The following is a 17,551-nucleotide window of genomic DNA, read 5'->3' as shown; positions in this document are numbered from 1 at the left end:
TACCACACAACTAATACCACTACCACAGAGTTCATAATGTATTATATACTTAGCCATTGGGTTACCATGTAAAATTAGACTTCGCCCATGCATGCAGGTATTTGATGTGCAACTTTACAATCCCTTTCGTAATTAAATCGCTTCTCTGCTTAGAAACAGCCTTCAGGAAAATCACAGCTTACTTTTAGAAACGTATGGGTGCGCCTTCATTTTTCTTTTGCCTTTATAGTTAGGTTTGTTCTCTTGTCAGGATGCTACAATTATCTGTGTCCTCAACCTTTGACACTATGCAGTGGCACAGCTATGCCCAGGCACCTGCGATGATTGTCAAGTACTCCCTATCCTTTACCTATTACAGCCAGTGATCCAGGGGCATAGCAATAGGGGTTGCAGAGGTTGCAACTGCATCGGAGCGAGGGGGCCCGAGGGGGCCAGCCCGCCCCCCCCCCCCCCCCCCCCCCATCAACTGATCTGCTCATAATAATCACTTCTATAGATACTTAGAATATTGGTAAACATTAACACACTGTTCCCCATCCCCTTCTTGCACCTCTGACACTGAAGTTGCATTGGCAGATTTTGTTGCGCCGTATCAATGGTTATGTATCGAGTGCTTGGGGGGCCCCATGTAAAACTTGCATCGGGGCCCACAGCTCCTTAGCTACGCCACTGCAGTGATCGCTGGTGTTAGTGATAGAATGCTTAGGCAATGTAATAGTCTATAGCAGTGTTTCGCAACATTATTACAGCATGTAACACTTTCTGAAACATGGTGTTAATCCAGAACCCCATATTGTAATGTTTGTTGTCCTCAATCTTTTCAAGCATTCCTTTTAATGGACTAAGATACCTTTTCGGACATATTTAAATACGGTTTATTTTTTATCTCACCATAATAGACTGTTTAAGTAGCCCCTGCACCTAGCTCAAGTACCCTCCGGGGTACTCATACCATGTGCCGAGAACCTAGGGTCTATCGTGTCATGGGTAACCTCTGCAGAGCTTACTATGATGGGGGCAATACCCCTGAGAATGGAAGGGCTCCTTTTGACCACAGCCAGCAAGATTTTTCTCCCCACCCATCACTACCTACCTCCTTCATAGTCCCTGCAACTTGGGGAATATTTTGCAGTTTGTAAAGAAAGTACAAAAAAAACAAGTAAAAAAAAAAAAATAAAATAAAATAAAAAAGGGAAGGGAGGGAATTCTTATTTTGACAATCCAATGAAAGTTCATGAGGTTAGTAAATATAAACGTTCACCGACATAACACAGTGTTTGTTGGTAGCCATATATGGTATTTTCAGATGAGGCAAATTATGCAAAATATAATTTATATGAAGGCACAACTTCAAAACACTGTATGGCCAATAACACACCCAGAAAGTCTTCAGTGCACAGACACACACAAATCTTTATCAGGGATCACAACCATATTTTTTTGTTTTTTGTTCTTCCAGGTGCTTAGTCAGGTCATCTGTTGCACCCAGCTCTGTTAGCTTAGCTAGGTCTATATCCACAGTGGACAAGGACATGGTATTGGTGATCCTTGATTTGCTGATAACACTGCAGTGTATGTACCATAGTCATAAATTAGGGATGGTTTCTTTTGAAAAGGACTAAAAAACATTGATTGCGAACCTCCCTGTGCATCACCAGTTCAGTGCTTTACAGACCTCAGCATTCTTACATAAGACATACAGCTGTGTTTGTTTTGCTTACCATAACTTGGTTGTTGTGGTCTGTAATGTTCGTATTATAGGCCCATGATGCTTCAGTATAGTCATTCCACACCACCTCTGCTGTACTGTTGTATTCACTTAAGAAATCATCTGCCAGTTTTTCATCAGCGATTTTCTCTACAAGAACATTAAAGCAAATATCAGTAAAATCATCAAAAAGCACAAAATCTGGTAAATACGCAGCAATGTGGCTAAGTATCTTGTGCTGTAGTCTTGTAGCACAGGTCATGTGTTAATTTTTAACAAGTAGCATACAAATATGGAGTTTGTAGAGTTTAGTTTTTGTGTGGATTTCCTACAAGTGCTCTGGTTTGCTTTCAGAACTCCCTGATATTCTATGAATGGTCTTCTACCCTAAGCAACTGTGGAGTGTTAAGGGGCCCATACACTCACGCTTTTTGGCCGATTAATCGCAAATCAATTGACCAATCGATCGATTTGCGACCAATTTTGATCGATTTCAATCGATCTGACATGTTGGAAAATTTAGGCTCATCTCTTGAGATGGCTTATTTTGCATTGGACCGAATGGAAATCTAATGGCAAAAACATGCCATCAGATCGATTTTCAATAGATTTCATACTGAAATCTATTGGAAATCTGTTCCTAGTAAAAAAAAAAATCCTAAACACATCAGATAGATCAGAAGATCTATCTGATGATCTATCTGCTGCTAATCTAATGAGTGTATGGCTTGGTTCAAAGTAGAAGTGAAAACCTAATTCACAGAATTGACCACAAAGGATTAACGAACATAGCATCTGCTAAACCATGTCCACTCTGTCCGGTGTCTGTTGTGTCTATTGCAGTGACAAAATGCAAAGACCTTACCTCCGTGATTTTTCTGGACAGTGGGAAGAAAAACGGAGAGTTGTAATAGCAATGCTTTGTACAACATGTCTGATGCAATGGAGACTAGAGTGGGGCCGAACCTCCGATTTTCGGTTCGCGAACTTCCGCGGAAGGTTCGGTTCGCGTAAACGTTCGCGAACCGCGATAGACTTCAATGGGGATGCAAACTTTGAAAAAAAAAAAAATTATGCTGGCCACAAAAGTGATGGAAAAGACGTTTCAAGGGGTCTAACACCTGGACCCCCAGGTGGAGGAGTGGGATACATGGCAAAAGTCCCCGGGAAAAATCTGGATTTGACGCAAAGCAGCGTTTTAAGGGCAGAAATCACATTGAATGCTAAATGACAGGCCTAAAGTGCTTTAAAACATCTTGCATGTGTATACATCAATCAGGTAGTGTAATTAAGGTACTGCTTCACACTGGCACACCAAACTCACCGTGTAACGCACCGCAAACAGCTGTTTGTGTAGTGACGGCCGTGCTGGACTGGTGCGCACCGAGAGTGCAGGTTTTGGTGGCTTTACACCCCATATGGTCGCCTGGCTGATGTAGCTGAATGACAGAACAGTGACTGTCCAGGTGATCAAATTTGGTCTGACCACAATGAGGCAACGACCTTATTATCGTGGGTGTGCCCCCCGACACACTCATCTAGTGGCAAGTTCACTGAACAGAACAGGTATACAGTGGCGGGTTCACTGAACACAACAGGTATGCAGTGGCGGGTTAACTGAACAGGTATACAGTGGCAGGTTCACTGAACAGAACAGGTATGCAGTGGCGGGTTCACTGAACAGAACAGGTATGCAGTGGTGGGTTCACAGAACAGGTATGCAGTGGCGGGTTCACAGAACACAACAGGTATGCAGTGGCGGGTTCACAGAACAGGTATGCAGTGGCGGGTTCACAGAACAGGTATGCAGTGGCGGGTTCACTGAACAGTACAGGTATGCAGTGGCTGGTTCACTGAACACAACAGGTATACAGTGGCGGGTTCACTGAACACAACAGGTATGCAGTGGCGGGTTAACTGAACAGGTATACAGTGGCGGGTTCACTGAACAGAACAGGTATGCAGTGGCAGGTTCACTGAACAGAACAGGTATGCAGTGGTGGGTTCACAGAACAGGTATGCAGTGGCGGGTTCACAGAACACAACAGGTATGCAGTGGCGGGTTCACAGAACAGGTATGCAGTGGCGGGTTCACAGAACAGGTATGCAGTGGCGGGTTCACAGAACAGGTATGCAGTGGCGGGTTCACAGAACAGGTATGCAGTGGCGGGTTCACTGAACAGTACAGGTATGCAGTGGCGGGTTCACTGAACAGTACAGGTATGCAGTGGCGGGTTCACTGAACAGTACAGGTATGCAGTGGCTGGTTCACTGAACACAACAGGTATGCAGTGGTGGGTTCACAGAACAGGTATGCAGTAGCGGGTTCACAGAACAGGTATGCAGTGGCAGGTTCACAGAACAGGTATGCAGTGGCGGGTTCACAGAACAGGTATGCAGTGGCAGGTTCACAGAACAGGTATACAGTGGCAGGTTCACTGAACAGGTATACAGTGGCAGGTTCACTGAACTGAACAGGTATACAGTGGCAGGTTCACTGAACAGAACAGGTATGCAGTGGCGGGTTCACTGAACAGAACAGGTATGCAGTGGTGGGTTCACAGAACAGGTATGCAGTGGCGGGTTCACTGAACACAACAGGTATGCAGTGGCGGGTTCACAGAACAGGTATGCAGTGGCGGGTTCACAGAACAGTACAGGTATGCAGTGGCGGGTTCACTGAACAGTACAGGTATGCAGTGGCTGGTTCACTGAACACAACAGGTATACAGTGGCGGGTTCACTGAACACAACAGGTATGCAGTGGCGGGTTAACTGAACAGGTATACAGTGGCGGGTTCACTGAACAGAACAGGTATGCAGTGGCGGGTTCACTGAACAGAACAGGTATGCAGTGGTGGGTTCACAGAACAGGTATGCAGTGGCGGGTTCACAGAACACAACAGGTATGCAGTGGCGGGTTCACAGAACAGGTATGCAGTGGCGGGTTCACAGAACAGGTATGCAGTGGCGGGTTCACAGAACAGGTATGCAGTGGCGGGTTCACAGAACAGGTATGCAGTGGCGGGTTCACTGAACAGTACAGGTATGCAGTGGCGGGTTCACTGAACAGTACAGGTATGCAGTGGCGGGTTCACTGAACAGTACAGGTATGCAGTGGCGGGTTCACTGAACACAACAGGTATGCAGTGGTGGGTTCACAGAACAGGTATGCAGTGGCGGGTTCACAGAACAGGTATGCAGTGGCAGGTTCACAGAACAGGTATGCAGTGGCAGGTTCACAGAACAGGTATACAGTGGCAGGTTCACTGAACAGGTATACAGTGGCAGGTTCACTGAACAGGTATACAGTGGCAGGTTCACTGAACTGAACAGGTATACAGTGGCAGGTTCACTGAACAGAACAGGTATGCAGTGGCGGGTTCACTGAACAGAACAGGTATGCAGTGGTGGGTTCACAGAACAGGTATGCAGTGGCGGGTTCACTGAACACAACAGGTATGCAGTGGCGGGTTCACAGAACAGGTATGCAGTGGCGGGTTCACTGAACAGTACAGGTATGCAGTGGCGGGTTCACTGAACAGTACAGGTATGCAGTGGCTGGTTCACTGAACACAACAGGTATACAGTGGCGGGTTCACTGAACACAACAGGTATGCAGTGGCGGGTTAACTGAACAGGTATACAGTGGCAGGTTCACTGAACAGAACAGGTATACAGTGGCGGGTTCACTGAACAGAACAGGTATGCAGTGGCGGGTTCACTGAACAGAACAGGTATGCAGTGGTGGGTTCACAGAACAGGTATGCAGTGGCGGGTTCACAGAACACAACAGGTATGCAGTGGCGGGTTCACAGAACAGGTATGCAGTGGCGGGTTCACAGAACAGGTATGCAGTGGCGGGTTCACAGAACAGGTATGCAGTGGCGGGTTCACAGAACAGGTATGCAGTGGCGGGTTCACAGAACAGTACAGGTATGCAGTGGCGGGTTCACTGAACAGTACAGGTATGCAGTGGCTGGTTCACTGAACACAACAGGTATACAGTGGCGGGTTCACTGAACACAACAGGTATGCAGTGGCGGGTTAACTGAACAGGTATACAGTGGCGGGTTCACTGAACAGAACAGGTATGCAGTGGCGGGTTCACTGAACAGAACAGGTATGCAGTGGTGGGTTCACAGAACAGGTATGCAGTGGCGGGTTCACAGAACACAACAGGTATGCAGTGGCGGGTTCACAGAACAGGTATGCAGTGGCGGGTTCACAGAACAGGTATGCAGTGGCGGGTTCACAGAACAGGTATGCAGTGGCGGGTTCACAGAACAGGTATGCAGTGGCGGGTTCACTGAACAGTACAGGTATGCAGTGGCGGGTTCACTGAACAGTACAGGTATGCAGTGGCGGGTTCACTGAACAGTACAGGTATGCAGTGGCGGGTTCACTGAACACAACAGGTATGCAGTGGTGGGTTCACAGAACAGGTATGCAGTGGCGGGTTCACAGAACAGGTATGCAGTGGCAGGTTCACAGAACAGGTATGCAGTGGCAGGTTCACAGAACAGGTATGCAGTGGCAGGTTCACAGAACAGGTATACAGTGGCAGGTTCACTGAACAGGTATACAGTGGCAGGTTCACTGAACTGAACAGGTATACAGTGGCAGGTTCACTGAACAGAACAGGTATGCAGTGGCGGGTTCACTGAACAGAACAGGTATGCAGTGGTGGGTTCACAGAACAGGTATGCAGTGGCGGGTTCACTGAACACAACAGGTATGCAGTGGCGGGTTCACAGAACAGGTATGCAGTGGCGGGTTCACTGAACAGTACAGGTATGCAGTGGCGGGTTCACTGAACAGTACAGGTATGCAGTGGCTGGTTCACTGAACACAACAGGTATACAGTGGCGGGTTCACTGAACACAACAGGTATGCAGTGGCGGGTTAACTGAACAGGTATACAGTGGCAGGTTCACTGAACAGAACAGGTATACAGTGGCGGGTTCACTGAACAGAACAGGTATGCAGTGGCGGGTTCACTGAACAGAACAGGTATGCAGTGGTGGGTTCACTGAACAGAACAGGTATGCAGTGGCGGGTTCACAGAACACAACAGGTATGCAGTGGCGGGTTCACAGAACAGGTATGCAGTGGCGGGTTCACCGAACAGGTATGCAGTGGCGGGTTCACAGAACAGGTATGCAGTGGCGGGTTCACAGAACAGGTATGCAGTGGCGGGTTCACAGAACAGTACAGGTATGCAGTGGCGGGTTCACTGAACAGTACAGGTATGCAGTGGCGGGTTCACTGAACAGTACAGGTATGCAGTGGCTGGTTCACTGAACACAACAGGTATACAGTGGCGGGTTCACTGAACACAACAGGTATGCAGTGGCGGGTTAACTGAACAGGTATACAGTGGCGGGTTCACTGAACAGAACAGGTATGCAGTGGCGGGTTCACTGAACAGAACAGGTATGCAGTGGTGGGTTCACAGAACAGGTATGCAGTGGTGGGTTCACAGAACAGGTATGCAGTGGCAGGTTCACAGAACAGGTATGCAGTGACGGGTTCACAGAACAGGTATGCAGTGGCAGGTTCACAGAACAGGTATACAGTGGCAGGTTCACTGAACAGGTATACAGTGGCAGGTTCACTGAACTGAACAGGTATACAGTGGCAGGTTCACTGAACTGAACAGGTATACAGTGGCAGGTTCACTGAACAGAACAGGTATGCAGTGGCGGGTTCACTGAACAGGTATGCAGTGGCGGGTTCACTGAACAGGTATGCAGTGGCGGGTTCACAGAACAGGTATGCAGTGGCGGGTTCACAGAACAGGTATGCAGTGGCGGGTTCACAGAACAGGTATGCAGTGGCGGGTTCACTGAACACAACAGGTATGCAGTGGCGGGTTCACTGAACAGGTATGCAGTGGCGGGTTCACAGAACAGGTATGCAGTGGCGGGTTCACAGAACAGGTATGCAGTGGCGGGTTCACAGAACAGGTATGCAGTGGCGGGTTCACTGAACACAACAGGTATGCAGTGGCGGGTTCACAGAACAGGTATGCAGTGGCGGGTTCACAGAACAGGTATGCAGTGGCGGGTTCACAGAACAGGTATGCAGTGGCGGGTTCACAGAACAGGTATGCAGTGGCGGGTTCACTGAACACAACAGGTATGCAGTGGCGGGTTCACAGAACAGGTATGCAGTGGCGGGTTCACTGAACAGGTATGCAGTGGCGGGTTCACTGAACAGGTATGCAGTGGCGGGTATGCAGTGGCGGGTTCACTGAACAGGTATGCAGTGGCGGGTTCACTGAACAGGTATGCAGTGGCGGGTTCACTGAACAGGTATGCAGTGGCGGGTTCACTGAACAGGTATGCAGTGGCGGGTTCACTGAACAGGTATGCAGTGGCGGGTTCACTGAACAGGTATGCAGTGGCGGGTTCACAGAACAGGTATGCAGTGGCGGGTTCACAGAACAGGTATGCAGTGGCGGGTTCACAGAACAGGTATGCAGTGGCGGGTTCACTGAACACAACAGGTATGCAGTGGCGGGTTCACAGAACAGGTATGCAGTGGCGGGTTCACAGAACAGGTATGCAGTGGCGGGTTCACAGAACAGGTATGCAGTGGCGGGTTCACAGAACAGGTATGCAGTGGCGGGTTCACAGAACAGGTATGCAGTGGCGGGTTCACTGAACACAACAGGTATGCAGTGGCGGGTTCACAGAACAGGTATGCAGTGGCGGGTTCACAGAACAGGTATGCAGTGGCGGGTTCACAGAACAGGTATGCAGTGGCGGGTTCACAGAACAGGTATGCAGTGGCGGGTTCACAGAACAGGTATGCAGTGGCGGGTATGCAGTGGCGGGTTCACTGAACGGGTATGCAGTGGCGGGTTCACTGAACAGGTATGCAGTGGCGGGTTCACTGAACAGGTATGCAGTGGCGGGTTCACTGAACAGGTATGCAGTGGCGGGTTCACTGAACAGGTATGCAGTGGCGGGTTCACTGAACAGGTATGCAGTGGCGGGTTCACTGAACAGGTATGCAGTGGCGGGTTCACTGAACAGGTATGCAGTGGCGGGTTCACTGAACAGGTATGCAGTGGCGGGTTCACTGAACAGGTATGCAGTGGCGGGTTCACTGAACAGGTATGCAGTGGCGGGTTCACTGAACAGGTATGCAGTGGCGGGTTCACTGAACAGGTATGCAGTGGCGGGTTCACTGAACAGGTATGCAGTGGCGGGTTCACTGAACAGGTATGCAGTGGCGGGTTCACTGAACAGGTATGCAGTGGCGGGTTCACTGAACAGGTATGCAGTGGCGGGTTCACTGAACAGGTATGCAGTGGCGGGTTCACTGAACAGGTATGCAGTGGCGGGTTCACTGAACAGGTATGCAGTGGCGGGTTCACTGAACAGGTATGCAGTGGCGGGTTCACTGAACAGGTATGCAGTGGCGGGTTCACTGAACAGGTATGCAGTGGCGGGTTCACTGAACAGGTATGCAGTGGCGGGTTCACTGAACAGGTATGCAGTGGCGGGTTCACTGAACAGGTATGCAGTGGCGGGTTCACTGAACAGGTATGCAGTGGCGGGTTCACTGAACAGGTATGCAGTGGCGGGTTCACTGAACAGGTATGCAGTGGCGGGTTCACTGAACAGGTATGCAGTGGCGGGTTCACTGAACAGGTATGCAGTGGCGGGTTCACTGAACAGGTATGCAGTGGCGGGTTCACTGAACAGGTATGCAGTGGCGGGTTCACTGAACAGGTATGCAGTGGCGGGTTCACTGAACAGGTATGCAGTGGCGGGTTCACTGAACAGGTATGCAGTGGCGGGTTCACTGAACAGGTATGCAGTGGCGGGTTCACTGAACAGGTATGCAGTGGCGGGTTCACTGAACAGGTATGCAGTGGCGGGTTCACTGAACAGGTATGCAGTGGCGGGTTCACTGAACAGGTATGCAGTGGCGGGTTCACTGAACAGGTATGCAGTGGCGGGTTCACTGAACAGGTATGCAGTGGCGGGTTCACTGAACAGGTATGCAGTGGCGGGTTCACTGAACAGGTATGCAGTGGCGGGTTCACTGAACAGGTATGCAGTGGCGGGTTCACTGAACAGGTATGCAGTGGCGGGTTCACTTGAACAGGTATGCAGTGGCGGGTTCACTTGAACAGGTATGCAGTGGCGGGTTCACATGAACAGGTATGCAGTGGCGGGTTCACATGAACAGGTATGCAGTGGCGGGTTCACATGAACAGGTATGCAGTGGCGGGTTCACATGAACAGGTATGCAGTGGCGGGTTCACTGAACAGGTATGCAGTGGCGGGTTCACTGAACAGGTATGCAGTGGCGGGTTCACTGAACAGGTATGCAGTGGCGGGTTCACTGAACAGGTATGCAGTGGCGGGTTCACTGAACAGGTATGCAGTGGCGGGTTCACTGAACAGGTATGCAGTGGCGGGTTCACTGAACAGGTATGCAGTGGCGGGTTCACTGAACAGGTATGCAGTGGCGGGTTCACTGAACAGGTATGCAGTGGCGGGTTCACTGAACAGGTATGCAGTGGCGGGTTCACTGAACAGGTATGCAGTGGCGGGTTCACTGAACAGGTATGCAGTGGCGGGTTCACTGAACAGGTATGCAGTGGCGGGTTCACTGAACAGGTATGCAGTGGTGGGTTCACAGTACAGGTATGCAGTGGTGGGTTCACAGTACAGGTATGCAGTGGCAGGTTCACTGAACAGGTATGCAGGTATCCAGTGGGCTCACTGAACAGAACAGGTATGGTGGGCTCACTGAACAGAACAGGTATGCAGCCAGGAACAAGCTAAGCCTAACTAATCTTTCCCTATGAGAGACAGTCTGCAGCAGCTCGCCCTACTCTCACTAACGCAGGCACACGAGTGAGCTTAATGGCCGCCGCTGCCTGCCTTTTATTGGGGGGGGGGGGATGGGGGAGTGTAGTTCAGACTTTCAAAAGGACTTTTGTTGAGCGTCCGCCGTACATAGCTTAAAAATTGCAACTAAGGATTTTCTTCTCTATAAAACAAAGGAAAATAGAGTGGTATAAAAGGAAAAAAAAAATTCCTCTCCCCTGCCAGCGTTGTGTAGAATAAGTGCCTCATATGGCATGGGAGGAATCTTGTTTACTAATGGTGCTCAAGGAAACATCTCCCCCCCCCCCCCGCTTAGTTAAGACATGCCCCCTTTTTTCCTTATATAAATGCCCATGTTTCTCCAGATCCCTTAGGGACCCGTTTTGCACTAAACATGGCTGCAAAATCACAGCTATTTTGCAATTCTGTTTGCAATTCAGGAAACAATTATGACTCCCTGAATGAGAATTACAACAAATACAAATCGTGGAAAGACCACTTTTCACGCTTATGTTCTGCTATTTCTCTGCTCTCCACTAGGCTGCTACACCTGTTCTGTGTCTGATCCTGCTGCCATTTTTCTGCTCGCCACTAAGCTGCTATGTCAGTGCTGTGTCTGATCCTGTGCTCCTGCTGCCATTTTTCTGCTCGCCACTAGGCTGCTATGTCAGCGCTGTGTCTGATCCTGTGCTCCTGCTGCCATTTTTCTGCTTGCCACTAGGCTGCTATGTCAGCGCTGTGTCTGATGCTCCTGCTGCCATTTTTCTGCTCGCCACTAGGCTGCTATGTCAGCGCTGTGTCTGATGCTCCTGCTGCCATTTTTCTGCTCGCCACTAGGCTGCTATGTCAGCGCTGTGTCTGATGCTCCTGCTGCCATTTTTCTGCTCGCCACTAGGCTGCTATGTCAGCGCTGTGTCTGATGCTCCTGCTGCCATTTTTCTGCTCTCCACTAGGCTGCTATGTCAGCGCTGTGTCTGATGCTCCTGCTGCCATTTTTCTGCTCGCCACTAGGCTGCTATGTCAGCGCTGTGTCTGATGCTCCTGCTGCCATTTTTCTGCTCGCCACTAGGCTGCTATGTCAGCGCTGTGTCTGATGCTCCTGCTGCCATTTTTCTGCTCGCCACTAGGCTGCTATGTCAGCGCTGTGTCTGATGCTCCTGCTGCCATTTTTCTGCTCGCCACTAGGCTGCTATGTCAGCGCTGTGTCTGATGCTCCTGCTGCCATTTTTCTGCTCGCCACTAGGGTGCTATGTCAGCGCTGTGTCTGATGCTCCTGCTGCCATTTTTCTGCTCTCCACTAGGCTGCTATGTCAGCGCTGTGTCAGATCCTGTGCTCCTGCTGCCATTTCGCTGCTCTCCACTAAGCTGCTATGTCAGCGCTGTGTGTGATCCTGTGCTCCTGCTGCCATTTTTCTGCTCTCCACTAGGCTGCTATGTCAGCGCTGTGTCTGATCCTGTGCTCCTGCTGCCATTTCTCTGCTCTCCACTAAGCTGCTATGTCAGCGCTGTGTCAGATCCTGTGATTCTGCTGCCATTTTTCTGCTCTCCACTAGGCTGCTATGTCAGCGCTGTGTCTGATCCTGTGCTCCTGCTGCCATTTTTCTGCTCTCCACTAGGCTGCTATGTCAGCGCTGTGTGTGATCCTGTGCTCCTGCTGCCATTTTTCTGCTCTCCACTAGGCTGCTATGTCAGCGCTGTGTCTGATCCTGTGCTCCTGCTGCCATTTCTCTGCTCTCCAATAAGCTGCTATGTCAGCGCTGTGTCTGATCCTGTGCTCCTGCTGCCATTTCTCTGCTCTCCAATAAGCTGCTATGTCAGCGCTGTGTCTGATCCTGTGCTCCTGCTGCCATTTCTCTGCTCTCCACTAAGCTGCTATGTCAGCGCTGTGTCAGATCCTGTGATTCTGCTGCCATTTTTCTGCTCTCCACTAGGCTGCTATGTCAGCGCTGTGTCTGATCCTGTGCTCCTGCTGCCATTTTTCTGCTCTCCACTAGGCTGCTATGTCAGCGCTGTGTGTGATCCTGTGCTCCTGCTGCCATTTTTCTGCTCTCCACTAGGCTGCTATGTCAGCGCTGTGTGTGATCCTGTGCTCCTGCTGCCTTCTTCTGCTCTCCACTAGGCTGCTATGTCAGCGCTGTGTGTGATCCTGTGCTCCTGCTGCCATTTTTCTGCTCTCCACTAGGCTGCTATGTCAGCGCTGTGTGTGATCCTGTGCTCCTGCTGCCTTCTTCTGCTCTCCACTAGGCTGCTATGTCAGCGCTGTGTCTGATCCTGTGCTCCTGCTGCCATTTCTCTGCTCTCCAATAAGCTGCTATGTCAGCGCTGTGTCTGATCCTGTGCTCCTGCTGCCATTTCTCTGCTCTCCAATAAGCTGCTATGTCAGCGCTGTGTCAGATCCTGTGCTTCTGCCGCCATTTCTTTGGTCTCCACTAGGTTGCTACGCTGACCAGGGATGGGCTCATGAGTAATCATGAGTCCGTAAGGACTCGAATTCTTAATTAAAATAAGCCTGAATTGTCGCAGCTGGATAAGGAGTTATTTACTCATAATTCCTCTGTCCTGCCTGCGCTCCAAACAGCTTGCAAGCATCCTATCGGACTTCCGGCTTGAAGGAAGAAGTGCGCATAGTGAGTCATGTAACACGTCCAATAGGACGCGTGCAAGCTGTTTGGAGCACAGGCAGGACGGCGGAATTATGGGTAAAATACCTCTTATCATCCAGCCTCACAGCGGAGGCTCATTTTAATTTCGAATTTGAGTACTTACGGACTCAAGATTACCCGTGAGCCCATCCCGAATGCTTATGATGGGTCTTATCCTCCTATGTCTATTCCTACACACTCCAAATTTTGAGGGTAGGGAGGGGACCCCCTGAACTACCTCTGTGCCAAACTGAAGCCCCCCAACCCCACTGGTTCCTAAGACGGTATATCAAAACCATCTTGTGAACCAGTGGAAGGCTACAATTAGGCAGAGGTAATCTGGGATGGGGGGGGGGGGTCCCTGCTGAAATATGAAGCCTTTAGTATCAGCATATGCAAATCAGTAATGAGCTGCATGTCATTACCCACAAGGATATGCATAGGCCAAATTATAATTAAGCCTACAGAGTGGGAGCCATTTCACCTTTTCAGCTGGATTTCACACTGGTGGGGAGTTCATTTCCACCTTACAGTTCCTCCTTAAAGTGGACCCAAACTAAAAATACAAGATTTCAGAAATAAAATCTATTTTGTAACTTATAATAATAAATAGCAGGCTTTTATCAGCTGCTTGATAAATATAAAATATTTTACATTTATTGGAGGAACCCCTCCCTTCCTTTCATATTGCTGGGACAGAATCCGGCAGACTGGTGGAGGAGATAAAAAAACAAAACACAGGCTGCTACTGATGATGTCACAGGGGAGGTGATCCCCGCTTGTGTGAGATTTCACATAGACGACGCCCCTGTGAGGGAGGGTAGCTGATGACAAACACACCCATGATCTAAACCCTACTACTAAGCTCAGAAGTAATGGCTGCCACCTGTATAACCCTAGTTCCAAAAATAGAAGGGTGAAAAGCATGCACTGAAATGATCATAGGCTTGAAGGAGTGTTTATCTTTGTATGTGTCAGAGTGGTGCAACTAAATATTTTAAATTTAAAAAAATGTTTGGTTTGGGTCCGCTTTAGGGCTGGTTCAGACGGACGTTTGGAGGCGTCGCGTTCGTTGGCGGCAATGCGTTCGGGCTTTCAGCAGCGTTCGCATTGCGTTCGGATGCGGTCGCGTTTTTTTCTTCCCCTAGGGGAACATTACCCGTCGCGGTTAACCGCCCCTGGAAGCAACATGTAGCTTCCAGGGGCTCCTTGAACGCCAGTGAAAAATCGGGACCCTAACGCCGCGTTCGTGTAAACGCGCGTGAAAGCTTGGTACAAACGCTCCCATTCACTTGAATGGGAGCGTTTAATGCCAAGCCCCGAACGCTGGCAGTAAACGCTGCACAAACGTCCATCTGAACCAGACCTTAAGACTAAAATGGTCTTTCAAGGCTGGAACTGTTGCGAATAGTTTAAAGAGGTCATCAGCCCTTCAACAGGGATGAGCTAATGAGTTTGAAGCTATACCAATGGTCATATAGGATTTAAGTACTGAAGGAAAGTTCAACTCAGTTTACAGCTGGTTTATTAATAAACCATGTACCAGATAAGCTGTTACACTATTAACAGTGTAACAGTGTATCCTATTATATAATAGGGTTTGACATGCATGTAATGTAAAAACAATGTAAAATGCAAAATGCTAGGCCACGCTGTATTCAGGGCTTCAAGTTGAGCTCTCTTAAATTCTTGAATTGTACCAGGGCGAAAGCAGCAGCAAAACACAGATGCCTAGGTAGAAAAAGGCCTCTAGACAGTCCAGAGGCTTCCCATGTCCTCCTTAATCCCTCCGTTGCTACTCACAGACCCAAAGAACAAATCTGTCAAGGGCTTTTTCCCAGAGACCATCCTCACATTCCCAAGGAGCGGGCGCAGCACCTGTGGTCTTTTGCGCGCACTGATGGGGACGGGAGGGTGAATAGAGCCTAAGCACTGACATGAAGGCCAGGGTTATTCAAACTGTGGCCAAACAGCATCCTGTGCTGTAACAACTAAATTTTATCAGTCAGTCGAGTCAGGCACAGTTAATCATGGCGCAGCCAGTCCGGTCACACTTAGTGGAGTCTGTTGCAGTCCGTCCTGGCACAGCCACCCCTTTTCAGTCCAGTTTGCCCTGCCAGTCTCTCCAGTTCATCCCACCAGTCCTTGCCTCTTGTCAGCCTAAGCTGTTCTGTCCGCTCTGCCTTTCCCACACTGCAGGGTTTGTCATCCTATTCCCATCAATAGTGGGGCATTTTTCACTGCTGTTGGGAGCTTATAGGTCACAGAATCTGCAGGATATCAGAATCTGGATATACTCATCATACCCTTTGCTTTGTGGGGCGTACTATACTGTATTTTTAACTGCAGCATGTAACATTAGGCATTGAGCAGCACTGATGCTTGTTTACATAGTACAGACATAACTACCGTTACTCCACTTATTGTATGTGTATTTTTAATCACACAGTCCATTCAGTTATAAAGGGAAGTTGAGACATGTCATGCCAGTGATTACATTTAGCACTTGATAATATATGTCTTTTTATATACATTAAAGGTAAGTGAGTGCAGAGGCAAGCAATGTTGTGGTAGGTGAGAGGATTAAAGAGAACCAGAGATGAAGCACCCTCATGTATTTTACTACATTATTCAGTGGGAACATGACAGTAAACACCTTCTCTGCTTTTAGTTTCATTCTTATCTGCTTAATTAGTCTGTTATCAGCTGTGATAAGAATCCCCTACTGAGCCTTCAGTCTAGGTTTGACCTGGAATCATAGTGGAGTCACTCTTCTGTGGAGTCTTTTCAAGCCCAAGCCTGCCACCTCCTGGCTCAGCTTTCCTACTTTGCATACTGAGAGCTCTGATGATATTGGAGGGGCTGCTGCTGCTGCTGCTGCTGAGAGAGAATCTCTGAAACAGACAAGTGTGGCTGCAGAATGATCTGTGTGCACTCTGCATAGATAATGATGACTGCAGTTTCATTCCTATGAGAGACACTTCCTACAGGCAGCTGCACATCATACCAAAATTAAAGCACACAGATGAAAGGCTGCAGCAGCCTTTCTCATATAGCCTAGACAGCACATCCAGAACAACTCAAAACCCTGGAGCAGAAGAGATATGAGCCGGCGGCCATATTGGATTTTTCCTGGAGCAAGAATGAATTAAAAAAAACACCACAAAATAAGGCACACCAGAGCGGCGAAATGATCAGGTAGAGCATTTATGCTTTACAAGCTATGGACTGATATGTTTATTTTGTGTGAAACGTTCATCTCTGGTTCCCTTTAAGACATACCATTTGGAGTAATGCCACTTGCCAGTGCTGTAAAACTGAGTCCAGTTCAAGGAGAAATAGGATGTGATAGAGGATTAGGTGTGTGCCCCAGCATAGTGTGAAGGCATTGGCCAGCAGAGCAATGGCTATGGCAAAGAGAACAAGAAAGGGGCACAGCAGTAACATCCCAGTAGGGTGCTCAAACGTCCTCTGTTGTCTGGACATCCTTTAATCCCTTGGCTTCTGACCAAGACATGGTCATATGTCTGGACATCCTTTAATCCCTTGGCTTCTGACCAAGCCATGGTCATATGTCTGGACATCCTTTAATCCCTTGGCTTCTGACCAAACCATGGTCATCTGTAATATCAGTCAAGAGTTGTCAAAACGAGGAAGGAATATTTAACACCTTCAGTGGGCACCATGTGCATAGGTAGCCATATGGGGGAGGATCACAACACAGTGAAACAATGGGGGAGGATGAGAGGACTTGGCACCTTTAAAATAAACACAGTACTGGTGCATTAGAAAGAAAAAAAAGGAGGAGGGAAATGTAGTGCTCATAAAATCAGGTTGCTAGGAGGGCAACCAACTAAAGTAGTCTGTTGGTGATAATGAACCAGTCTCCACTTCTCCACTCAGATAATGAACCAGTCTCCACTTCTCCACTCAGATAATGAACCAGTCTCCACTTCTCCACTCAGATGATCGTTCGATCTGGTCAGGACTGTCACTCAAAACAATGTGGACTCAAGCCAAGTCTAGGGGCCACAACTCCCGGCGGGAGTACATCAATACAAGTGGAGGAAAGAGGTGCCCAGAACAAACTAAAACAAGGTTAAAAACAATAAAACTGAAAGGAAGAAGGCGTAAGTCAAAGAATGATACTAACGGTGTAAAAACACATTTAGAAAGTGGCGACATTTCGTGGGCTCAACCCACTTCATCAGGCCACACAATGGCCTTGATTCATAAAGCATTCCCGCATGCAGAAATGCTAAAAACAGCCGAGTTTACCGAGCACTGAGCAAAATGTGTATTCATAAAAGCTGTTTCCGCATGCGAAGCTGACTTTTCCGAGCAGA

The 17,551-nt window shown here is 48.9% G+C and overlaps 1 protein-coding gene and 1 long non-coding RNA gene across 5 annotated transcripts in view; one reads left to right on the top strand and one right to left on the bottom strand.

Moving 5' to 3' along the window:
• LOC137541406 (uncharacterized) overlaps positions 1–17,551 on the top strand; it is a 1,168,812-nt gene that overhangs the window by 1,021,241 nt on the left and 130,020 nt on the right. The gene's annotated exons all lie outside the window — the stretch shown is intronic.
• The window catches only part of LOC137541403 (angiotensin-converting enzyme-like), a 142,296-nt gene that overhangs the window by 36,317 nt on the left and 88,428 nt on the right, over positions 1–17,551 (bottom strand). The window contains exon 13 of the mRNA XM_068262680.1: positions 1,722–1,858. Within this exon, the coding sequence (XP_068118781.1) occupies positions 1,722–1,858 (137 nt within the window). The remainder of the gene's footprint in view (positions 1–1,721; positions 1,859–17,551) is intronic.

This window comes from Hyperolius riggenbachi, chromosome 12 (genome assembly GCF_040937935.1).
Source record: "Hyperolius riggenbachi isolate aHypRig1 chromosome 12, aHypRig1.pri, whole genome shotgun sequence".
In the NCBI taxonomy this organism is placed as follows: domain Eukaryota; kingdom Metazoa; phylum Chordata; class Amphibia; order Anura; family Hyperoliidae; genus Hyperolius; species Hyperolius riggenbachi.
The sequence above is the reverse complement of the archived record's forward strand: the minus strand, read 5'-3'. Positions and strand labels throughout refer to the sequence as shown.